A 21727-nucleotide genomic window follows, 5' to 3' on the forward strand; every position below is an offset into this window, starting at 1 on the left:
GCTCTCACTAAAATTATCACTGACCTTTTTCCAGGTTGCCAAATCCAATGAATGCATTTATGTCTTTATTTTTATTGGCTTTTCTACAAAAGCAAATACTGTTGGCTAGTGTTAGCTTGAAACTGTTCCTTTTGTGTGTGTGTGTGCACATGCACACGCTTTCTCTTTTTGTCCTGAAATCTGTTGGTGCCCTTTTTCTGAGCATTCTTCTTTGCCTTCCTTTTTAGTGTTGCAGTTCTCCAAGGCTCTATCATTGCCCTTTTTCATTTTCTGTAATACTCTTAAGAAATCTTATCTACATTTTGCCTTCAATCTACAATTGAATAACTATGAAAGTTCTAGTTTTAGACCAAACCTTCCTTCCTTTTTAGCCTTAAATATTCAACTGTATCCCAGAAGTATCTCAAATTCAGCACATTCCAAAGTTTAATTTTTCAGATAATCCTTTAAATGAAGTGTCTGCAAATGATGGCCTAAAGGCTAATACTGGCTGGTGAGCAACTTGTTTGTACGGTTGGAAAAAAACCCAAATGAAGAATACTATTTCATGGCACATAAAACTTGTATGAAATTCAAATTTCAGTGTCCAGAAATTAAGTTTTATTGGCACCAGCCACACTTATTCATTTCCCATATGACTGCTTTCACATTACAACTGCAGCAGAGTAACTGCAACAGAGAACACATGGCCCACAAGTCCTAAAGTATTCATTATTACTATTTGGCCTTTCACAGAATACATTTGCTGACCCTCTCTCTTAAAGCCATCCCATAGTCTTCCTCCTTTCTCCAGATTTCCCACTCAAATCTCTATCACCACTTTTTAATGATTTCACCTCTAAGTATATCTCATCAGAGACCATTTCACCTACAAGCATCTCTCAGATTTTGGCATCAGCCACCTCCTGATCTACTGAAGTAGCTTCCTGTAATGGTTATCTTTATATGTAAACTTGACTAGTCTAGAGAATGTCTAGATAGCTGGTAAAATGTTACTTCTGGGTGTGTTTCTGGAAGAGATGAGTATATGAATTAGTATACTGGGTTGAAAGTTTCCTGCCCTTGCCATTACAGGGAAGCATCATCCAATCTGTTGAAGGCCGAAATAGAATAAAAAGGTAGAGGAAAGGCAAGTTTGTTTCCTGTTTGAGCTGGGACATATATCTTATCCTACACTCCATAATTGGCACTCCTGGTTCCTGGGCCTGTGAACTCCTGGACCTGGACTTATGCCATTATCTACCTACCCTTCCTGGGTTTTAGGCCTCCAGATTTGGATTGAGTTATACCACTGGTTTTCCTGGTTCTCCTGTTTGCCTACAGTAGGTTGTGGAACTTCTTGGCCTCCATAAGCATATGAGTTAATTTCTAAAATCAATCTCTCTCTATCTCTCTCTGTGTGTGTGTGTGTATATATATATATATATATATGTGTTACACACACACACATATATATTCTATACATACATACACACACATATACACTTCAATCCTGTCTCTGCAATCAATCCTTTACAAATTTCTATCATGCAAATCTGTTCTTTTTACTCCTTTGACCATTTTTTAAAAAATTGTTTTTCTCCTTTTCTTAGAGGAATGGTTCTGAAGGCAGCATCATATCCCCTGGGAATTTGTTAAAGATGCAAAATGCCAAACCCCACCTAAGAGCTACTGAATCAGAATCTCTGGGTAACACCCCCCAATATGTGTTTTAATAAAGCCCTCCATTAATTTTAATGCACACTTATGTTTAACATCATTGGAACCATTTATCCCAGAGGAAAAAACTGTATATTTTTTTGTAGGGATATTATTTGAGTGTGAGCATGATCTGACCCCTGCCCAATCTTGTCTCTGATTTATTCTTTCCTTACTTGCTGCTTCGATCTGCAAATGTGAAAATGCAATCCCTCCAAGTTAGTAATTTGCCTCAGGTAACATGGCTAGTGACTGACATGAGGGAAGAATTAAACTTAGCTAATCCCAAGGTTTGTTTTGTTTTTAGTACCACACCCTGCTACTTTTAAATCTCATTTACTATACTCTTACATTCAAAATCCAGCTATCGTAACAATGATTGTATCTATCCTAATTGTTAATTTAGTCTGTTCCTCCTCTTAGACTATAAACTCCAGGAAGGTAAGGAAGTTTGTCCAAGGAGAATGTCAAGAAAACACGACTCTCTACTGCCATCTGGTGATATGATGCAACAATTCCAAGAGGAATATATGTGCATTTAATGTCTTCTGCTTGCAGAATGCAGTGAGTAAAACAAAAGCTTGGCTTCAGACTTCTGTTCAGATAACAGAACGATTATCCCCTGGCTGTTAGACCTTGAGCAATTTACTTAGTATTTCTCTGTCTTAGGTTCCTCATCTGTGAAACTGGATGGCTAACAATTTTTCTCACGGAAATGCAATGATAATCAAGTTAGCTGCTATTATAATTATCGATATTGTTATCAAGGACTTAGCTAGACTCTATAGTTGACACAAAGAAATAAATGAAACACTGTTCCTCAAATATTTTATAATCTAGGCGATAGGTAAGACAGAGTTAGGAAATGATTAATGAATAAATAAATAAATAACCATACAAGCTTTAAATGTTGAGTCCTTATGGTGTTAACTGAATGTAGAGGAGGTAAAATTTGAGCTAGTATAAGAATTTACAGTTGGTATGTGTGAGAAGGAGTCTTAGATGGAGAACTGTTCCTGCATGTCTTTGCGCACATTGAGACTAACAACTGTAAAGTACTAATAAAAATGATATAAGTGAACATTTATATTACAAAGTCATAATCACAAAACCATTTTTATTTAATGCTTCATTATATAATCCCAGATCTCATTATCCAAAGAAAAACTAACACATGACCCAAAAAGTGTTTATTGTAAATGAGTTTTATTGTTGCTATTATTTTTTAATATACCTGAAACAATTAATAATTGTATTTTACTGATAAAAATATAGTTAGATTAGATGGCTTCATGAATTATATATTTTTAACTTAAAGAAAAACCTACATTGTGTTAAATGGTGATTAAACTCAACGTTTACAAGATCCTATGATTTAGATACATTATCTCCAGTTTGAAAAAGCAGATACAGAGACGTTAAATAACTTGCCAATAATGTCCAATAACACATTAATAGCTGAGACTCATGAATCTGAAATAAAACTATGCTAATGATGAAGGGTACATCATGCAATTAATAAATCATATGTTTAGGATTTGAACCCAGGCCATGCCATTAATTCTAAGCTTGGCTCCCTCATGCTGTAAATTTTTCTAATTAATATTTAAAATACCCACTACTGCTCCTTCATATTGCATATGTTTAAGCTGTGGTTTGTTTCTTCCTAATCCCATATAACAACAACATTAAAAACCAAAGAGATCTAAAATATATTTCTAAAATATTCTGCTTAAATATCCAATAACCAATTTGGAACTTTGTGTGCATAATGAATGCTTACTTGTAAGAAAACTGGTGCTGAAACTTTTATTAATTTCCTACTTGGAGGATTAGATAATGGCAAATAGTATTCGTAACCTTTATTTCTTTAATTTGTGAAAGATATATTTCAATTTTATAGTACTGAATGTCATGTATTTTTTAAATTTATTATTTTTTTCATGAACATCCTGTTATTATTCACCAGAACACGGGCTATTATTATTGTATTTGTGTTAATGCTGAGCCTTTGTCACCATTTTCATTTTAATTCTATCCTCGGTAATAAAATAGTCGATATGTTCCTGCATCTTTTTTCCCTAGCAGTGGAAGTGTTACTTCACTGAAGCAGATAAACAGGACAGATAATGATTATTATATGCTCAGTGATCCTTATAATGGGGAAAAGTAGAATGTTCTCTGATCACTCTCAAAATTGTAAACTGACTGAATTTCATTTAGGAAATAGCAAGTTCTTTTCATAGGTGATATTCTCTAAATGTATTTAAAGACTAGAATATTTGCCCTGAATCCTGGGAAAATATGTTAAATTAGATCCACATAGTAAAATCTTGCTTGTTTTATGTAAAGAGGAAAAATCATATATAAATCATATTTTGAGTTAAGGAAAGATGTCAAGGATGCCTCCCTCCACCAAAAAATGACAATGAATGTCTCGTTTCTTTTCTGTATATGCATAAATGTCAGGAAAGCTTGAGAGTATTGTGGTTCTTCCTGTTCTATGAATTTACTAAGGGTCATGCCAATGTAGGCGAATTAGACAGTGCAGTTAGTAAATGAAGGACATTGATCCTATTTTGGGTGAGGAGGAATGATGCAATACATAGATGATGCAATACATAGATGAAGGCCATTTTTCATGGTCCAGTTCATTTAGATTGCACTGAACATACAAATTATTATTACTACAAAACGCCAAACAATCTGAGGGACAAAAATACAGTTGTGTAAATAATTTTGCACTTGAAATAATCAAAACCATTCATATCTTATTAGTGCTTGTCATCTACAGTGTTTGCTTACAGCTAAGCATTCCTCTGTTGAAGGAAATTCTAGAGAAGCGTATTTTTTCATCATACTAGTGGCACATTGCTGGTCAGAAAAATAACTTCTTGCCTTATTTAAATTTAATCAAATTCAATATATCTACTAAGTCCTTATTAAATGCAAAAATGACTAATCTATATACTTTTTTCTATAACGTCCTCATGCTTTTTAGCTTATAAGGTGAAAGAAGTCAAGAGTAGAAGAAAAAAATTAAAGTTATTGCTCACCTATGTAAGCAGTAGGTACAGAAACCATATGTATAGAAACTCCCATGTAGCAAAGAAGGATCAATTATGTAAGAAAATAGAAACTGAGAAATTGAGAGTATCTGGGAAAATAACTAGATTCAATCAGATTGTCGGAGAAAGGGCACAGAAAATTTTGCAGATGAGATTTTGGTAGAATAAACAGTATCAAGGGAGAATGAACGCAACACACTGAAGAAAGACAAAGAATAGCCATGTGATATTGTCAACCAGAGAGGTAATTGGTTTTAGTCAAGTCTAAAAGATACTATAATACAAATTTTAAAAATAAGGCTCGATGTGTGGAACAAATGCGCTACATGCCAATGAGTTAGAAGATCTGCTTATTCCACACTGAAAAAGAAAGAGAAGGAGAAGATGCAAGAGAGAGCTTGTCATCTAAGAATCATGAGTCTAAAATGAAAACATGCTAATAAAGGGGTCATTGTTTGCATTCAAATGAGATTTCCAAGGGTTATATCACATATAATGAGGAAAAAGTATAAAAGGATGAGCTGACGTTACACCAAATGGGAAACCTCATGGTATCCCAGTGGGGCAAAAAGTGAGAATTAGGATAGGAACACTTGGCAAACATTGAGTGGAGGAAACACAATCACAAAACCAAGATGGGGTTCACTGTTGAACCAAAAGGTGGAATACGGAATACATGGGGAGAGGTAGCACATATGGGCCTGTAAACTCACTTCTCTTAAAATAGAGGAACTCAAGCAAATGGTTCACCCTTTCTCATGTACCACCCCCTCTCTTCCCAATATGCTACATGGTAATAATCTAAAAATTAGGGGACTTAGTTTAAAATAAATATACAGGGGCATCTTAGGAATTAAGATGCCCCTAAATATTTATATGTAAATAAAATAAAAACGGAAAGAGAAAAAATTCTAAACTAGTTAAAATAAAGTTTGAAACCACTTCCCTCATAGAGTACGTGTAAAATGTCAATAACTTTTAACTTATAGAAGTTATTTTATACTTCAAATATTATATGATTAAGATGATAATACTTTCTGGGTGGTTAATCCATAAGTGAACAAGCACTTACCCTGTGGCTGGCGACTGGGATGGTATATCTGAAGGTCAAATGGCTGTGCACTGGTTTTCTGAATCACACTGACATTCTGCCCTGTCCACTTATTGGCTTTGGACAATGTGTTGGTCCTCCAGTCTGTCCAGTAGACTTCACTCCCATATAGAGACACAGCAAAGGGATGGGAAAGGTATTCATGACCTCGGATGATTTCTATCATGTTTGTTCCATCATAGAGGGCTGAATAAATAGCATCTGACCTACAGAAAGATAAATACATGAGTAGTTTGTCAAAACTCATTCAACTAGTCCAGAGACATAATCATGTAACTCAGCTAAATGACAAAAAAGGTATTTCATAAATATTTTTATGGGTCTGTATCTGATTTGAGGAAAGCAAAAAAAAAAAAAAGTACACCTCCAATTTTAATATATATATACATGATACTGACATGTTAGGACACTTTCCAGTGTTGTAAATATTATCTGAGTAAAAAAAAAAATACAGAAAAGAGATAATTTTTTAAACCTGGCATCTGTCCACACTATCCTTTTCTCAAAGTGGTCCACAGTTAGTCCATTAGGCCAAGCCCCAGTTTTCATGTCTTTATAGATGGTTTTTCTCCCAGCACCACTCATAGAGGCAGATTCAATGCGAGGAAAATTTGCATCCCAGTCTGTCCAGAAAAGAATTCTAAAAAAAAAAAAAAAAAGAAAGAATACTATTGTTTCAGTCATTCATTTCACAGATATTTATTGAGTGCCTACCATATGCTAGGCACTGGATAGGTGATAAGTCACAAGAGAAACAGATGTATTATCTATCCTCATGGGGCTTATGGTCCAGTGGAGGAGCCAGACTAAATAAGTGCATAAATATATAATTATGACTCATGAAATATTTTGAAAAAAATTGCTATGAGAGAGAATAGCTGGTGACTGACCTACTTAGAGAAGGTGATCAGAAAAAAGCACTTTGAGGAGTGATATTTATACTGAAACTGAAGAATGAGGAGAGCAGTATAAAGAGCATGGCAAGTAGAATAAACAACATATGCTAAGGCCCTAACAGGGAAAAGAATGTGGGCTACTTGAGGAAGAGAAATAAGGCCAGTGTATTAGAAGCATAGTGAGTGAGGAAGAGAAGGGAGGAATAGGACGTCAAATAGGTGATCTTATGGGTCTTATAGGGTAAGAGAATTATTTTGGATTTTATATTAAGGGAATAAGAAGTGCATAGGCCTTTGGTGGCTTTTAAGTAGAGGAGAAATGTTATTCTGTATGTATAGTAAATATATACAGACATAGTGACAGCGACAGGAGGCAGACAAATTCCCAAGCAGCCAGAAATGGGTCCCCGGTAAAACTGAACCTTCAAGCCAGGGCAGTCTAAAGCCTGAAAACCAGGCTACCAGTTCTGGGTCGAATCCATGAACCAGAGTAAGAACTTCCATCCATGTCTTACCCACTCTCTCTTAATTGGTTATTTCTGAATGATGCCTTTAACCTATTGAATGATTCCTTTTCCAAGCCCACCCATAAACCAATCAGCAAGAATTCCCCCATTTGAAGCCCATAAAAACCCCAGACTCAGCCTCAGAGAAGGCTACCCACTTTCAAATCCCCTCTCGCTGTTGAGAGCTTTTCATTTATTCAATAAATTTTACTCCGCCTTACTCCCTCTCCAGTATGCATGTACTTTATTCCTTTTGGTCATGGGACAAGAGCCTGGAGTTCGCTGAACTGCAGGAGTGAAAGAGCTGTAATGCTCCTGCTTGCCAAGCTACATGCGGCAGGAGGAAAAGAGCTGTAACACTCCTGCCCGCCAAATTAGGGGAATAAAAAACCCACAACAATAGTGATGAGACAGTATATCTGTCTAATCAGTATATACACAGGATATACTGTACCAGATAAAACAGATATACTGTCTAATCACTGTGGCTATTATACAGAGAATAGATAATAGTGAGGCAAGAGTATGAGCATGTTAAGTGGTTATATAAAAGACCAGAAAAGATGATAGTGGTCTAGAGTATGGTGGTGGCAATAAAGGAGAGAAGTGAATTGATTGAAAATATAATTTGAAGGTAGAATTGTCAGGACTAGCTGATGGACTGGGTGTAAAAAATGAGATAAAAAACAGAATCTCAGGAAACCGTCAGTTTCTTGTTTCAGCAATCTCAGATTGAGGGAAGGATAGTGTGTATAGGGGTTCCATTAAGTGAAAGGGAAAAATGGAAAAGGAACAAATTTCAGGAGCTTAAAATTTAGTGCTGATGGGTGTAGACAATGTTGGGGCTCAGAGAATAATATGCCAAAGTATGGTACTTTGGCATGCTAAGCACTTTTTTGAATTAAAGGAAATTGCAAGTTCATGGAAGCTGCCTTTCAAGAACATTCTAACCTTCTCTTGTTTCTCTCTTCTTTGCCCCAAACACAAGGGAGGGGCTCTCTTTCTGGAAGTACCCTTATTTGACTGAAGAAAACTTCTTTCAAAAGAAATGCAACTGTCTGAAAACCCCTCCCTTGGAATCTCATTAAATAACCAGGAATGATTAAACAACAAAGACAAAAAAAGACTCATCGCCACACCCAGACAGATTTTTCATCTATTGTTCTGAAGGAAGCTCTGAGAGATTTTCTGAGAGGCTTTATTTGTATAAGACAATAAGACAATGACTGTGAGGTTCTTCCCTTCACCTTTCTGGAAATTATAGCCACCCCACTCAGAGGTCAGAGGAACATTGGCCCAGGACATTGTCTATTGTTTGAGGTCATTCAATTCCCCTGAAAATTATTTACCACTCCTCAAAATGCCTTACATTCCCCATTTCCCTCTCCCATGTGAAGAGGGTATATAAGACTCAACCATCTGGCCCTCTGATTCTTTATTTTATATGGCTCCCATGTACACTTGCACGTTAATAATCCTGTATGCCTTTTCTTCTGCTAATTTGTTGCCAGTTTATTTCAGGACACTTGAACCTTCAGAGAGGGAGTGAAAAATTCCCTTTGCTCTTACAGTAGCAATCAAAAAGAGAAAGTAATGTTGCAGTACATTTTTCTATCACGTCTGACAATATTTTGTTGATAAATGGTGAAATTATGAAATGGTAAAAAAATCAATTTTCTCTTCATTTAATTATATATAGTTTTATTATTTTTGACTTCTATTATTCTGTATAATCCTTGAAAATAGCAATTTGCTAAATTACCTTGTAAAATGAAACAATCCTTTACAACAAAATTTAAAATTCAATTAATCCATCTTCCTTTTAAAAAAAATTTATGTCTGTTTAAGGAAATGTGAAATGATATATTCACCATGACTTCTATTTTTGAAAAGAATATAGTCTGTTACAGAAAACAGAAATTACAAATATGAAATGATTAGAGGACAGTTCAAAACATTATATTTATAAACATAGTAATTACATATGCTAAAAGAGTATGGCAAAAAGGGAAGAAAGATGAGAGTGGAACTTCCTATATAAATTAAAACACTGACATTTGGTAAGTGTTATTAGATAACTGTGTCAATATTAAATAGTGGTAGTGTGTGTGCTTTTGTGTAAAACAAACTTGGATCAAAGTTGGAATTTCTCAATTACTTCTGCATACTTAATCTCAAACCCCATTTTCTCATCTGAAAATAAAAACTATTATAGTACACATTTGTTGGGAACATTAGGTGAGATAATGGATGTAAACAATTTAGCACACAGAATGATTAGCACAGAGAAAAGATTCGTGTTTGTACATGCATGCTCACACACATATTGATAGAGAATAAATATTTTTTAAAGGAAAATTTTCACAGTCTTGCTAACTGTTAAGGAAACAGAGAAAGGGAGAGAAAAAGGGATAGAGAAAATACTAATATCTATGTTTAAATGCTACAACAGTGTCTATGTGAAAGTAGATTAGTTTTATGAAGCAAACGTGAATCAAAGCCATGAGAATATGATTCAGGGCAAGAGATCATAGGAGTAGATTCATCTCATAGAATTTCTTTCAAACAATTGGTTTCTATTAGTTATTTTTTAAAATAATTTCAGTTTCATGGAGATGTGAAAGGAAAATAAATTTTGGAGATTTTTGATTTTGACTACTATAGGGGCTTTATTTACATAACAAAGCCAACATTTTGCCAGCCAGGCCAAACTGAAAGAGCAATGGCTGTCACCCCATGCTGCAGTTTGATAGCTAAGGTTCTGCCTTCTTTTTTTTCCACCATGACAGCCTAGGTTTGGTTCCTATATCAAGCATTTTCTTGTTTGATACTTGGTACTTCTGAAATAGCAGCAATTTATCCTAGCTGAAATATGGTAATGACATTTTAAAAGATTTTTTAAGGAGCTCAATGGTTAGAAGCCAGCTTAATTAAAAGCTAACATCCAAGATGTGTGTGTGTTTGTATGTGTGTGTGTGTATGTGTGTCTATTTGTGTGTGTGTGTGTGTGTTTGTATTTAAAAGTCCTTCATGTTTTTTTTTTTTCTCTCCTAGGACCTTGTCTTTTTTTTTTTTTTTTTGAGCAAAAGTTTTTTTATTCTCAGTTTACTGAATTCTGTTTTCTTTATTTACTTCTGCTGTCTTTCCCTTCTCTTTCACCCTCTGCTGCATGAGGGGCCTAAAATAGTTTATAATAGCCTGGAGTTCCTTAAAGAAAACAGAGAAGGCACCAGGCTCCCTTTCGGGGAAAACCGTCTGCTTTTCCTTAAAGAATCCCAAGAGTGTGAACAGACAAGTTCATCTCAGCTCTTAAGCTGCTTGCTTTTGTATTGTGTCACCTGATTTTTTTTTTTTTTTTTTACTAAAGTAGCTATTGCAACAGAGGCTACTCTTGGTTTTGTAAGGAATAGTGTAGTTTAGACACTTAGAAATGTCTTTATTTATTTATTTTTGTAATGAACTGTAAGCACATCACATGGTTTAACCTCTTAATAATTTTCCCCTTTTGGAGACCCAGGATTCAGTGTGGTCTCTACCCAGAGTTCAAAGATCCAGTTAAAGATAGATAGTCTCTATCTAAATAAATGTGGTCTCCTTATATAACCCTATGATAGATTTGTTTAATTTTATGTTTGATTTGGCATCCATCTTTAATCTCCCTCTAGCACCACCAGACTTTTTCTCTCTGTACCTTATGATGTAAATTTTGCTATTTGATTTTCACCTTAGTTGTTTCCTTTAATATGAAAAATTAAGGCTATTTAGCTGACAACTGCCTAGGGTTGTGAAACAAGTTATCAAGAATCTGAAAGTCTAAGACAAGGAAAAAAAAAAAGGTCTTTATGAATCTATAAGATATATTTCTATCAGCAAGTGTAATATGTTTATGTATTTATGTGCATGTACACAATGTTTCACTACTAAAAATATATACAAGAGCTCTAATTAATTGGTTTAAGAAAATAAAAGTACTTGAATCAAATACTTTATCAGGAAAAAAAGACTAGTCAAATATTTTTTCCAGTTTACATAACAAGTAAAATCTTTAATAAATAAGCTAGCTTTAAGATTTTTGGTAAAGTAGTTAAGACTTTAGAAATGTGTTAAGAATTGCCAGAATACATTTTTGTTTGCATTTATTAATCAAGCAATTTCTTACTTATCCCTGCCGAATATTATAAGGTGTCAAAATTTGCCATAGGGGTTACAAAACTATAAACCCAGCCCAAGACAGAATGATCTTTGCTTGCATGATCTTTAATAAATAAGACATTAATATTATTTTAATAAAAACAGCTACATCTTAAATTTAGTAAGATTACCATAACTTCTAATCTTGCGGCTTTAGTCAGTCTAGTCCACAGACAGTAAGGTTTGTTTTGGGAAGGGAATGTAATTGTCTTTGTTTCAAAGCTAAACTATAAACTATAAACTATAAACTAAGTAATACAAATACAAAGTTAGTTTGGTCTACACCCAGAAATGAACAAGGACAGCTTGGAGGTTAGAAACAAGATGGAGTCAGTTAGTTCAGATATCTTTCACTGTCTCACTTATAATTTTGCAATGGTAGTTCCATAATTTTAAATGATGACTAGCACAGTTTTTATAAATAATGCAGGTAAATGATTAAAATAAAATAATTAGGTAAATGTAATGGGATAAATACTTGTAAACAAACTTATCATAATTTAGATCCTAAAGTTATATTAAATAATATGTATTTCATTATTTAGGTATTTTTCAATAAAAGTATATTGGTAGGAAAACATTCTTTCAAAAAAGTATGTCCTTTTTAAACAGGTGAAAAATTTTTGTCTAATTCAAAGCTTATTTAAAGGTTATGTATAAAAAAGATAAAAGGAATGGGGAAATAAGAGAAATGTAAAGAAAGTTATAAAAATAAGGAGGTTTTTTTCTGGTAAGAAAGCTTAAAGAGAAATAATTTTTATATGAGAAAGAGTCTTGTGTAGTGGATTTAGTCCTAGAACAAAATGACTGGTTGTTTAAGAAACACAGATGTTCAGAACAAACCAGAAAGTCCAAGCATGAAATGAATGATCTGTGTAAGTCAAAATAAGAATTTATTTTTAAAAAAACAACTTTTATATGATCAAGCTGTCTATAATTAAAGAGAAACTATAATGGTCTTTCTATAGATTGGGGCTTGATATTAAAAAACACACAATAAATAATTGGTTAGAACAATGACATTTTCTTAAGGGATTGATTTATTCTTAGTAAATCGTAACAGATTTTTTTTTTTTAACAAAGAGTTCAAATGTATTGCATCTCACTGTTTTCGATTTTCTCTCCCCTTTTAAAGGGAGCAAGATAGTAATGCTCTCCTTCAACTCATTTTCAGCTCATATAAGTTTTTTTCATTAACTTTTGTTTGTTGTGGCCTGATGGTAACAATGTTTTCTTAAAGGTCTAAAGGAAATGTTTTCTTCCAAAATAATATTCTGTGCAGTGCAGAAGGTCTTTTCTTTTGCCCTTGGTAACCAGTCTAACAGACTTTTATGGTTTATCAAAACAACTCCTATGTCATTAAGTTTTGGTTTGCTTAGGAAAAAAACTAAGATTAATTTTTCTTTTTTTTTTAAATTAAGGTTACTACATCCGTTTATCTTTCTGTATGTGCTTTTAAAGTACTTGTGACATTAAATTACAGGGCTTGGACTCCTGGATCTAAAAAGGACAACTGGCTGGGCGTGGTGGCTCATGCCCGTAATCCCAGCACTTTGGGAGGCTGAGGTGGATGGATCAACTGAGGTCAGAAGTTCAAGGCCAGCCTGACCAACATGGTGAAATCTCATCTCTACTAAAAATAAAAAAATTTAGCTGGGCGTGGTGGCAGGCACCTGTAATCCCAGCTACTCAGGAGGCTGAGGTGGGAGAATTGCTTGAACCCAGGAGCAGAAGTTGCAGTGAGCTGAGATCGTGCCATTGCCCTACACCCTGTGCAACAAAAGCAAAACTCCGTCTCAATAAAAAAAAAAAAGGACACCAATTCCTGCTAAATCTTAAATGCTGACAGCAATTAAAGCCTCATATTTAGTCCTGGTAGAAGATGACAACAAAAATAAACTGCATTCCTGAAACCCAGGGCCAGAAATTAAAACTATTCAACTCCTCAAAGCCCAGGAACTATCACAGAAGAGGTGGGCCTGTGATATTGCAAAGGCAGATTTTGAGAGATAAAGTAAGTCCAGTTTCTCTATAAATTAATCATTAAAATCAAAGGCATACTAATGCAAGACCAGTATATGGGCCCTTGTGTCAGATTAACAGGGTTTTCTTGAAGCATTAGTTGACTGCTTAATCAAGGTTTTAAAAGGCTTATGGAAGTTATATCTTATGGTCAAGATTAAAATTTTATAGATTTCTTATAAGATTTTGAAAAACAAATTTAATTGGCTTCCTGCTTTTATTTGGGCTTATTGTTTTTAAAATTAAGTCTCCTCTATCAAATAATGAAGGCTTTCACCTCTTTTTTGAAATCCTTGAGTTATCACTTTGGTCAAATGAATGACTAATTTTCAAAGACCTGCAATTATCAAGTGTTTTAATATGTGTTTTGGTATTTGACACTTTTAAAAATCAAATTAGAAATTATGTCTTTTCTGACCTAATTAATTCTTTAAGGTGTTAGTTTCCCTAAAGTCCAAAAATGACATAATTTGGCTTATTTGTTATAAAAATCATACAGGAAGCATTGTCAATTGTGAAATGGTGTTCAGTTTTCTTTGGGCTGTATTTGTATATGTTATTGATATCTGTTCAAAAATTATGGGAAACTCCTATAATTCTAATATGACTTTGTGTACATTATCAGTAATCATTATAATTGTTATATTAAATTATTGTGTGCCACAGAGGTAACAAATTTCCTTGTCAATGGTGTCTTTGACTATGACTGCCTTAAAATTTTTGTCTTCCACGGACAGTTATTTTGTTTTGGTTCTCTTTAGAAGGTGGTTTTATAATCAGCTATAAAACTCTAACAGATGCTCTTGAATCCAGTTTTCTGGTAACTTTGGAGGTTGCGATATCAGAATAGAGGAAAAACTTTCAGAACTCATGGAGAGCTGAAATGTTTATGACTATCAAGCAGAACAGAAATTAACTGCATGGACTGAACTAATAGAAAATTGAAGTAATCCTTTTGACTTTTTGCTTGAAACATTGCTAATCCTTTTTTTCTTTTCAGAGTCAGAGAAACTTTGCTTTGAGCTATTGACAGCTTTTAACAACTTGGTATATACTCCTATGAACACAATTTGGAGCATGTTTGTTTCTCTCTACCTGATTTCTATAGAATTCTGAAACTATTTGTGAGTATTGTTAGCTTATGGCAATACAGTTATTTGCATAAGTGCAATAAAAATTTGTTTTCATCTGTAATAGGACAAAATTAGAGAAACTGGTTATTTTACCAAGGCTTTGACTGGAGTGGTGTGCTTTCCTCTAAGGAATCAGACTTGACTTATGAAGTCAATAAAAGCCCCTTGCAAAAACTGGCCTCATACCTTGTCTATACCATCCCTGTACAGGGTTCCTGACCTGGGTTAAGTAAAGAACATCATTTTTATAACAGGCCCAGGAGCTCTAAGTTTATCTTGGAACCTCAAGAGAAAAGGAATCCACCCAACTCATAGGTATTTGATAGTACAAATCCATGGCTGGGCTCAACTTTAAAACAGTCTTATCTGAGATTCCTTCTATGGAACAAAATTCCATCAAAGCCAATTTAAAAGCCTATGTGAAAAATATTTTTTTTCTTGCTGCACTGTATACAGATAATCAGGCCAAGTATAATAAAGCAAATCAGTCCTACGAGGATTTGTCTTTAGTGAAAATGGGAAACTGGAGAAAGAATAATTATGTTTCAAAAACTATAGTACACCTGTTGTTAGATTCTAATCTTGCCTAATGTTTTTCTTTTTTTATTGTTTTCTACCGTTTGGACCAAATTCTATTTTTTCTTGGCTACAAGTGGGCAAAATAATGCTTTCATTTTTTTTCCTTTTTCTTCATTTTTCTCCATTTTTTTCTAATTTGGAGTCATCAAAAACTAAGCTGTGCTTTTGTAAAGCCCTCTGAACTGAAGATAGACAACTTAAACTTCAGAAGAATATAACAGCAACCTATTTAAAGCCACATATATAAACGACTTTCGAACCTGCCTACTGATGTATGGACTTCAGAGTAATGTGGTCTATACTGATTTTCCAGGATTGTTCTTTTGTTTGTTGTTGTTTCTCTCCCTTCTTCCCCCTATTTTCTTGTCACAGGACATGAGACTTCACAACCTGCTAAAAATGAGCTTTCCTAATAAATCAAGACTTAGCCACCTAGGAATAAAACATCATAGCCATAAGAGATCAGATAAAACCTGAAACCAGAGACTCATGTTCTTCTAAAATGCTTTCTCTGAAAGATTTTAAAAAGAAAAGGGGGGAAATGTGAAAGAAAAATAAATCTTGCAGCCCCCAAATCACTAAGCTAAAGGGAAAATTCAAGCTGGGAACTGCTTAGGGCCAACCTGCCTCCCATCAATTCAAAGTCACCCCTCTGCTCACTGAGATCAATGCATTTGCCTTCTTTACAGAGGCTAATCAGAAACTCAAAAGCAGGCAACCATTTGTGTCTTATCTACCTTGACCTGGAGGCCCCCTCACTCCATTTCACATCTTCCCACCTTTGCTTTGAGTTGTCCCACCTTTCTGGACTGAATCAATGTTCATCTTACATATGTGGATTGATGTCTCATGTCTCACTCAAATGTATAAAATCAAACTGTGTTCCGACCACCTTTGGCACATGTCATCAGGACCTCCTGAGGCTGTGTCATGGGCACATATCCTCAAGTTTGGCCAAATAAACTTTCTAGATTAACTGAGACCTGTCTCAGGTTTATGGGGTTCACAGACAGCTTTAGTTATATGTATATGGCTTAATTTTAGTTTCAAGGCTTTCACAGCTATGGTTGTGGAAGCATATTCAGAAAAACAATATCCAAATTGTTTATTGTTCGATAATGAAATATGTGAATAAGACCATTGGGAAAGGATAAAAATGAACATTCATACACCAGAGGACAATGTACTGATAATTGTTTAAGCTAGATAATGGGTACAAGAGAGTTTATTACACAATCCCTACTAGTTTGTGTACTTTAATACTTCTGTAATAAAAGTTTAAAAGTGTAAATAACTCAAATAAATAGGTACAAATTTTTAAAAATGTACCAGAGGAGATTTATAAAATTTCAATATTGGGGCCTATTTTCCAAAAAAAATTATGTTTAAAGATAAGATTGTTTTGTATAAAAATATTAATTATCTGAAAATATTAGCATGAAATTATTTATAAACAAAATTAATCACAAAATAATACAATATGTTGCCAGTTAAATAGAAAATGGAACAAAGGTTAATATAAAGCTGATAGGCTATTTAAATAGTAAAATGCCTTTCTTAAAAATAATGAATATGAAATAAATTAAATCTCACTTCAATTTAATTTTGAGTGCACAGATCTTTCATAGACAACAGGTTGTTGTTTGTCAGCTACTTTTAAACTTAGCATTAAAAACAAAAATATTTAAATAGAAAGAACACAAAGATAGCATCAATCTAATTTGTAGTGTTATCTCCACAAACAAGGGCCAGTAGAGAGATTTGCAAGCTTAAAAAAATAAGAGGCCAGGTGTGGTGGCTCATGCTTGTAATCCTAGCATTTTGGGAGGCTGAGGCAGATGGATCATGTGAGGTCAGGAGTTTGAGACCAGCCTGGCCAACATGGTGAAACCCTGTCTCTACTAAAAATAGAAACACTGGCTGGGCGTGGTGGCACGCATCTGTAATCCCAACTACAGAATCGCTTGAACCTGGGAGGCAGAGTTTGCAGTGAGCTGAGATCATGCTACTGTACTGCAGCCTGGGTGACAGAGCAAAACTCTGTTTCAAAAAAAAAAAAAAAAAAAGAAAAGAAAAAATAATCCCTGAAAACAAACTATGAATTTGGAAGTTATAGGCAGTCTCTGAGTATTTGTGGATAAGCCACCAATAGATGTAGATAAGGCTGTACTTCCCACTCTGCAATGATAACACAAAGACTTCTGATGCATCATCTTTTGCCTGTATAACAATTGGGAAATTGGTGTCTACCTTGTAACTTTCTATCCAGTTATACTTTGAATAGTTGTGGAGAGTCCAACTATCCATCAGTGACACTGTAATTCTGTATTTTCTATATTTATATTTACTAGAAATAGGCACTGTGAACTCTGAAACGTTTTTCTAGTGGGGGAAAAATATGGCTTGGGACACTTTGATTCACTAAAATAAGTGATCCCTTCATTTCTTCATTAAACCTAGCAGTGTTAGTATACTTCTATAGTGATCACTGTGAGACTAAAATTTTGTCGATTTAAGTGAGAAATTCCAACACTTTTTATAAATAACATGTTATAGAATTAGTCACCCTAGAAGTGTTCTTAACCTTGCCATAACATAGTTCGAAACAATCTTAAGAGCTGATTTCAATGATCATCGTTTCATAAAATTCTAGGTACTGCTTCACATACTTGATAATGTGCTATTTTAACAGAATCATTTTTTCCCTATTACTTTCTCTTTAGATGGTTAAAATGCATTAGCATTTCAATAATTGCATTATATCCTCAAGTATACAAAGACTTAATATCTCTCCTTATAGGATGTACGGAAATGTTCAGTCACAATAACTTTTAAAAAAAGAAACTACAGTCTACAGATGCTGCAGTTCCTCCATTCATGGATTAGTAAGTGTCTGGATTAAACTGGGTCAAAAGACATGAACAACTTGTAGCATTATCGGCATAAAAAGGCCGTTATCATCTATCAGATCAAGCAGCAGAAGGTAAAAATAAATGATCCTGGTTAAAAAAAAAAAAAAGAGGTTACTTATCTATAATATTCAGTTCTTCTAAAACCAACAAAACCTTTATTAGTTCCATTTAAGAATATTCCTAGATAGGATTAAAATATTATTTAGATGTCTCACTAATCTTCACAATTACTATTTCTGCTTTCACCAACGAAATTTTTATGACAGTTAAAAATTTAGTTTAACTAAATTCAGTTCTGGTTAAAAGCTGAATTTTTGGTTCAGTTATTATGACAAAGGAAAACTAAATACTAGCTTTAGCAATAGAGCAGGAAGATGCCATGCAGTAGCGTAAAAATAAAGGCAATGAAAGTTCAAGAACTGAAGTGAGTACCTTGTAGCTTCTGCACACCCTGGTGCTTGTTACTCTCTAATAATAAGCTTAATGTTTAAAGCGGGATTCATGGTCTCTTTCAGTTCACCTTAGCAATAAGTGTATTACCTTAAAATGGAATGAAAGAAAAATAGCTCCTCCCTAAGACTCTCAATTTACCATCTTGGAATAGTTTGTCACCTGGGAGATCAGGTCAAAATCCAGAATACTGAAGGAATATGGCATGATGACAGATATGTTTTATAACCCAAAGTGAATGTTGGTGGATTTTATGCTGGGGAAGCAAAGTCATCAATTAAAAACACTTCACATTGGCATCTGTAAAAAAAAAAAAGGTCACAAAGACCTTGATTGCTGTAGAAACCTCACATGAAGTAAATGTGTTTTGTGGGGCTAGTGTTAGGGCCTGTTTGTTTTCTCAGCTGTGTTAAGGGAGAAAAATGGCTAGTTGCAAACCTTTCTTTTCATTTGTTATTGTAAACAAAGTTCATAGTTTTCCCATTAGCTATCTGTCCTTTACTGTATACTTCACATTTTGAATATATCTTTGAGTTCCTATAAGTTACATATAAACAAATTCCATTTCTATGCATGCATTCATTTGTTTAACATTTACTTAGCACAAGTATATATTCAAAGAGGCTTAGAAGGATTTTACAGACTGAAAACAACTTCCCTTGCCACCAAAAAGCTTAAGATTTAGTTGAAAATATAACAGTATTTATACAAATCATATTTCTCAATAATTAGTGAATTTTATCTAAAATTAAAAATTTCAAAAGAAGTTTAAATTACTTTGAAGCTCATATCAATGCTGATTCTCAGCTTCCTTATATATTTTATTAATAGTTTGAGAAATTGGGGAAAATCTTATGTTTATATTGTACATAGCACTAAGATAGTAAGCTGAGTTTAAATAAAATTATATTTCAATGTTGCTTTTCTTGTGCTTGGCTTGGCTTTGCTGTAAGTGTGTGTGTGTGTGTGTGTGTGTGTGTGTGTGTGTGTGTGTGTCTGCTTATTGTTGCTATGTTTTAAGCCTACCTTGTGAAAGGTCCAATATATTAAACTAACCTCAGAACTTTTTATCAAAATAGCCAATAAACTTGAAAATATTTTAATATTCACATTACATTATTAAATCTAAAAATGTACATTTTAAAATGTGCTTTATGATGTTTATATAAACTTCATATCTTAATCATATTAACCTCTATAAAATAACTTTTAACAATAAAAGCCTATCAAATCATGACACAAAAATCTGTCAACCTTCCAGTTAACACTTAGAGTTTAATGAATTAGTACTGTTATCCAAACTCTGGTCATTTATTCTAGAAATGATTGTATAAGCATTATTTTGTTACCCTATTTTAAAAAAAGTATTATTTTATTATCAATGTAATTATCTTAATTAGCCTCACTGTTTCATAGCAGCAATTAGTGATGGAAGGTATCAACTCCCCCAGAAGCATTTTTAACTTTCCCCTACTTTCAGGCTAGCTTTCTGTATTAACTTTCAACTCTTCGAGGATATTTCACACTGAAATCGTATTTGGTATTTTCACTTAAATAGTATTTGTAGATTGTATGTCCTTTGTGTTTTTGTTTTCTTTCTTTACTCTCAGGTTGGATATTTACAAAACTGAGATAAATAAGTTGATCCTAGCATTGTCAATACAATATCAGTGGAAAATGAAGCATCAACTGCAAAATCTATCTTGTTTGGAGAGACCATTTTTAAACTTTCATACACCTGGTTTTTTGTTTGTTTTCTGTGTCATTTATAATTTTGGAATTATTCACGTTTTTCTTCTCATGTTGGTATACATGCTAGGACTACAATCTGTTCCAAAATATTACTTTTCATTTATTCAGAAAGTTTCCCATGCTGACACAACTTAGGTCTGATAGGTAAAAACCTTACATCAGTAGTTGTTGGTACTGGAGATAAGGCCCTAGCTGATAATGAGCTAGCAACTTTGTGGGAAGTGTAGGGTCAGTATCAGCAATCTACTTCAAGAATAAAATATTGAAAAATAAAGGCATGTCTTATTAAACATAGCAGGCTTTTTCCTGATCAATTGTTATTACAGGAAGTAATGGGTGGAATAGGTAAAATGTAGACTACATAAACTAGAGAATATACTTCCAGGCTAAGAGAAACAGCTACTACTCAGCTCATTGTTACCAAATCTCCCTATTTTACGAAAGAAGGCAGAAATCCAGGGTCTTATGTAAAATCTCTCAATATTTTAAATTTTGACAACTAATTCAAGTAAATTTAAAACACTGTGGAAAATAAAGCAAACACATAAATGAGGGTGGCCAATTTGGAATCCTTGCTCTAGATAAATGGTTTCTGCCCCTTTCATTTCTGAGTCAAAATTGAGGAAGAGAGACACAAACATACTTCCCAATCTATTGACTTCTGAGTCTTAGGCATAGACAAGAGTAAAAGTCAGAAGGTGTGGCCAGGAGGCCGACTTAGACATCGCCTGGCTTTTCTCTCTTCTTTATCTCGTTGAACTCCCTTTTGGCTCACTCCCTGCTCATTGGGGCTCCTCTCTCATTGAAGCACTCATTGGTGCTCCCTGGACTTGATATTACCTAAAGGTACAAACCTCCTAAAGAATTCCTTTCTGCTAGCCTTTAGGCTTGACAATGACCTTTGATTTACAAAACAATTACAAAGGTCATAATCGACAGGAATAACAAAGCATTCTCACCTATCAGTTGCATATTATCTCCCATGTATATCATCTCCTTAAAAACAACTGAAGGAGGAAGATGTTATTATCCCCAATTCATAGAATAGAAACCTGAAATCTAAGGGAAAAAGATACACTTGATACACCCAGAGTATAAGTGACTGGGCAGGAACGGGAACCCATATGTTCTGGCTGGAAATCCAGTGCCTCTCTTCTGCTCCTTCACAACGGAACACAAAAGGGAAGAGGGCAGTAACCTGAGTTACTCAACACTGAACCTTGTTTTCCAGAATCATATGCTTTGTCTTTCAAACCTCCTAATAGTCAATATCTCACCACTGGACTCCTTCAGGCTTATTTAAATTTTCTTTTAAACTGACTCCAAGAACATAAAAAATAAATAAAGGGTGAAGTGGCTAACATCTGTGACTATTTAGAACAAAGACTGGCCCTGTAGTTTCCAACCAT

The 21727-nt window shown here is 34.1% G+C and overlaps 1 protein-coding gene across 2 annotated transcripts in view; it reads right to left on the bottom strand.

Annotated features, from left to right (window-relative positions):
• The window catches only part of LRP1B (LDL receptor related protein 1B), a 1892531-nt gene that overhangs the window by 629377 nt on the left and 1241427 nt on the right, over window positions 1-21727 (bottom strand). For both annotated transcript variants that reach the window (XM_031008804.3, XM_055380092.2), the window contains exons 26-27: window positions 6353-6517; window positions 5839-6083 (exon numbers count right to left, since the gene is read on the bottom strand). In XM_031008804.3, the coding sequence (XP_030864664.2) occupies window positions 5839-6083; window positions 6353-6517 (410 nt within the window). The remainder of the gene's footprint in view (window positions 1-5838; window positions 6084-6352; window positions 6518-21727) is intronic.

This window comes from Gorilla gorilla, chromosome 11 (assembly GCF_029281585.2).
Source record: "Gorilla gorilla gorilla isolate KB3781 chromosome 11, NHGRI_mGorGor1-v2.1_pri, whole genome shotgun sequence".
Lineage (NCBI taxonomy): Eukaryota > Metazoa > Chordata > Mammalia > Primates > Hominidae > Gorilla > Gorilla gorilla.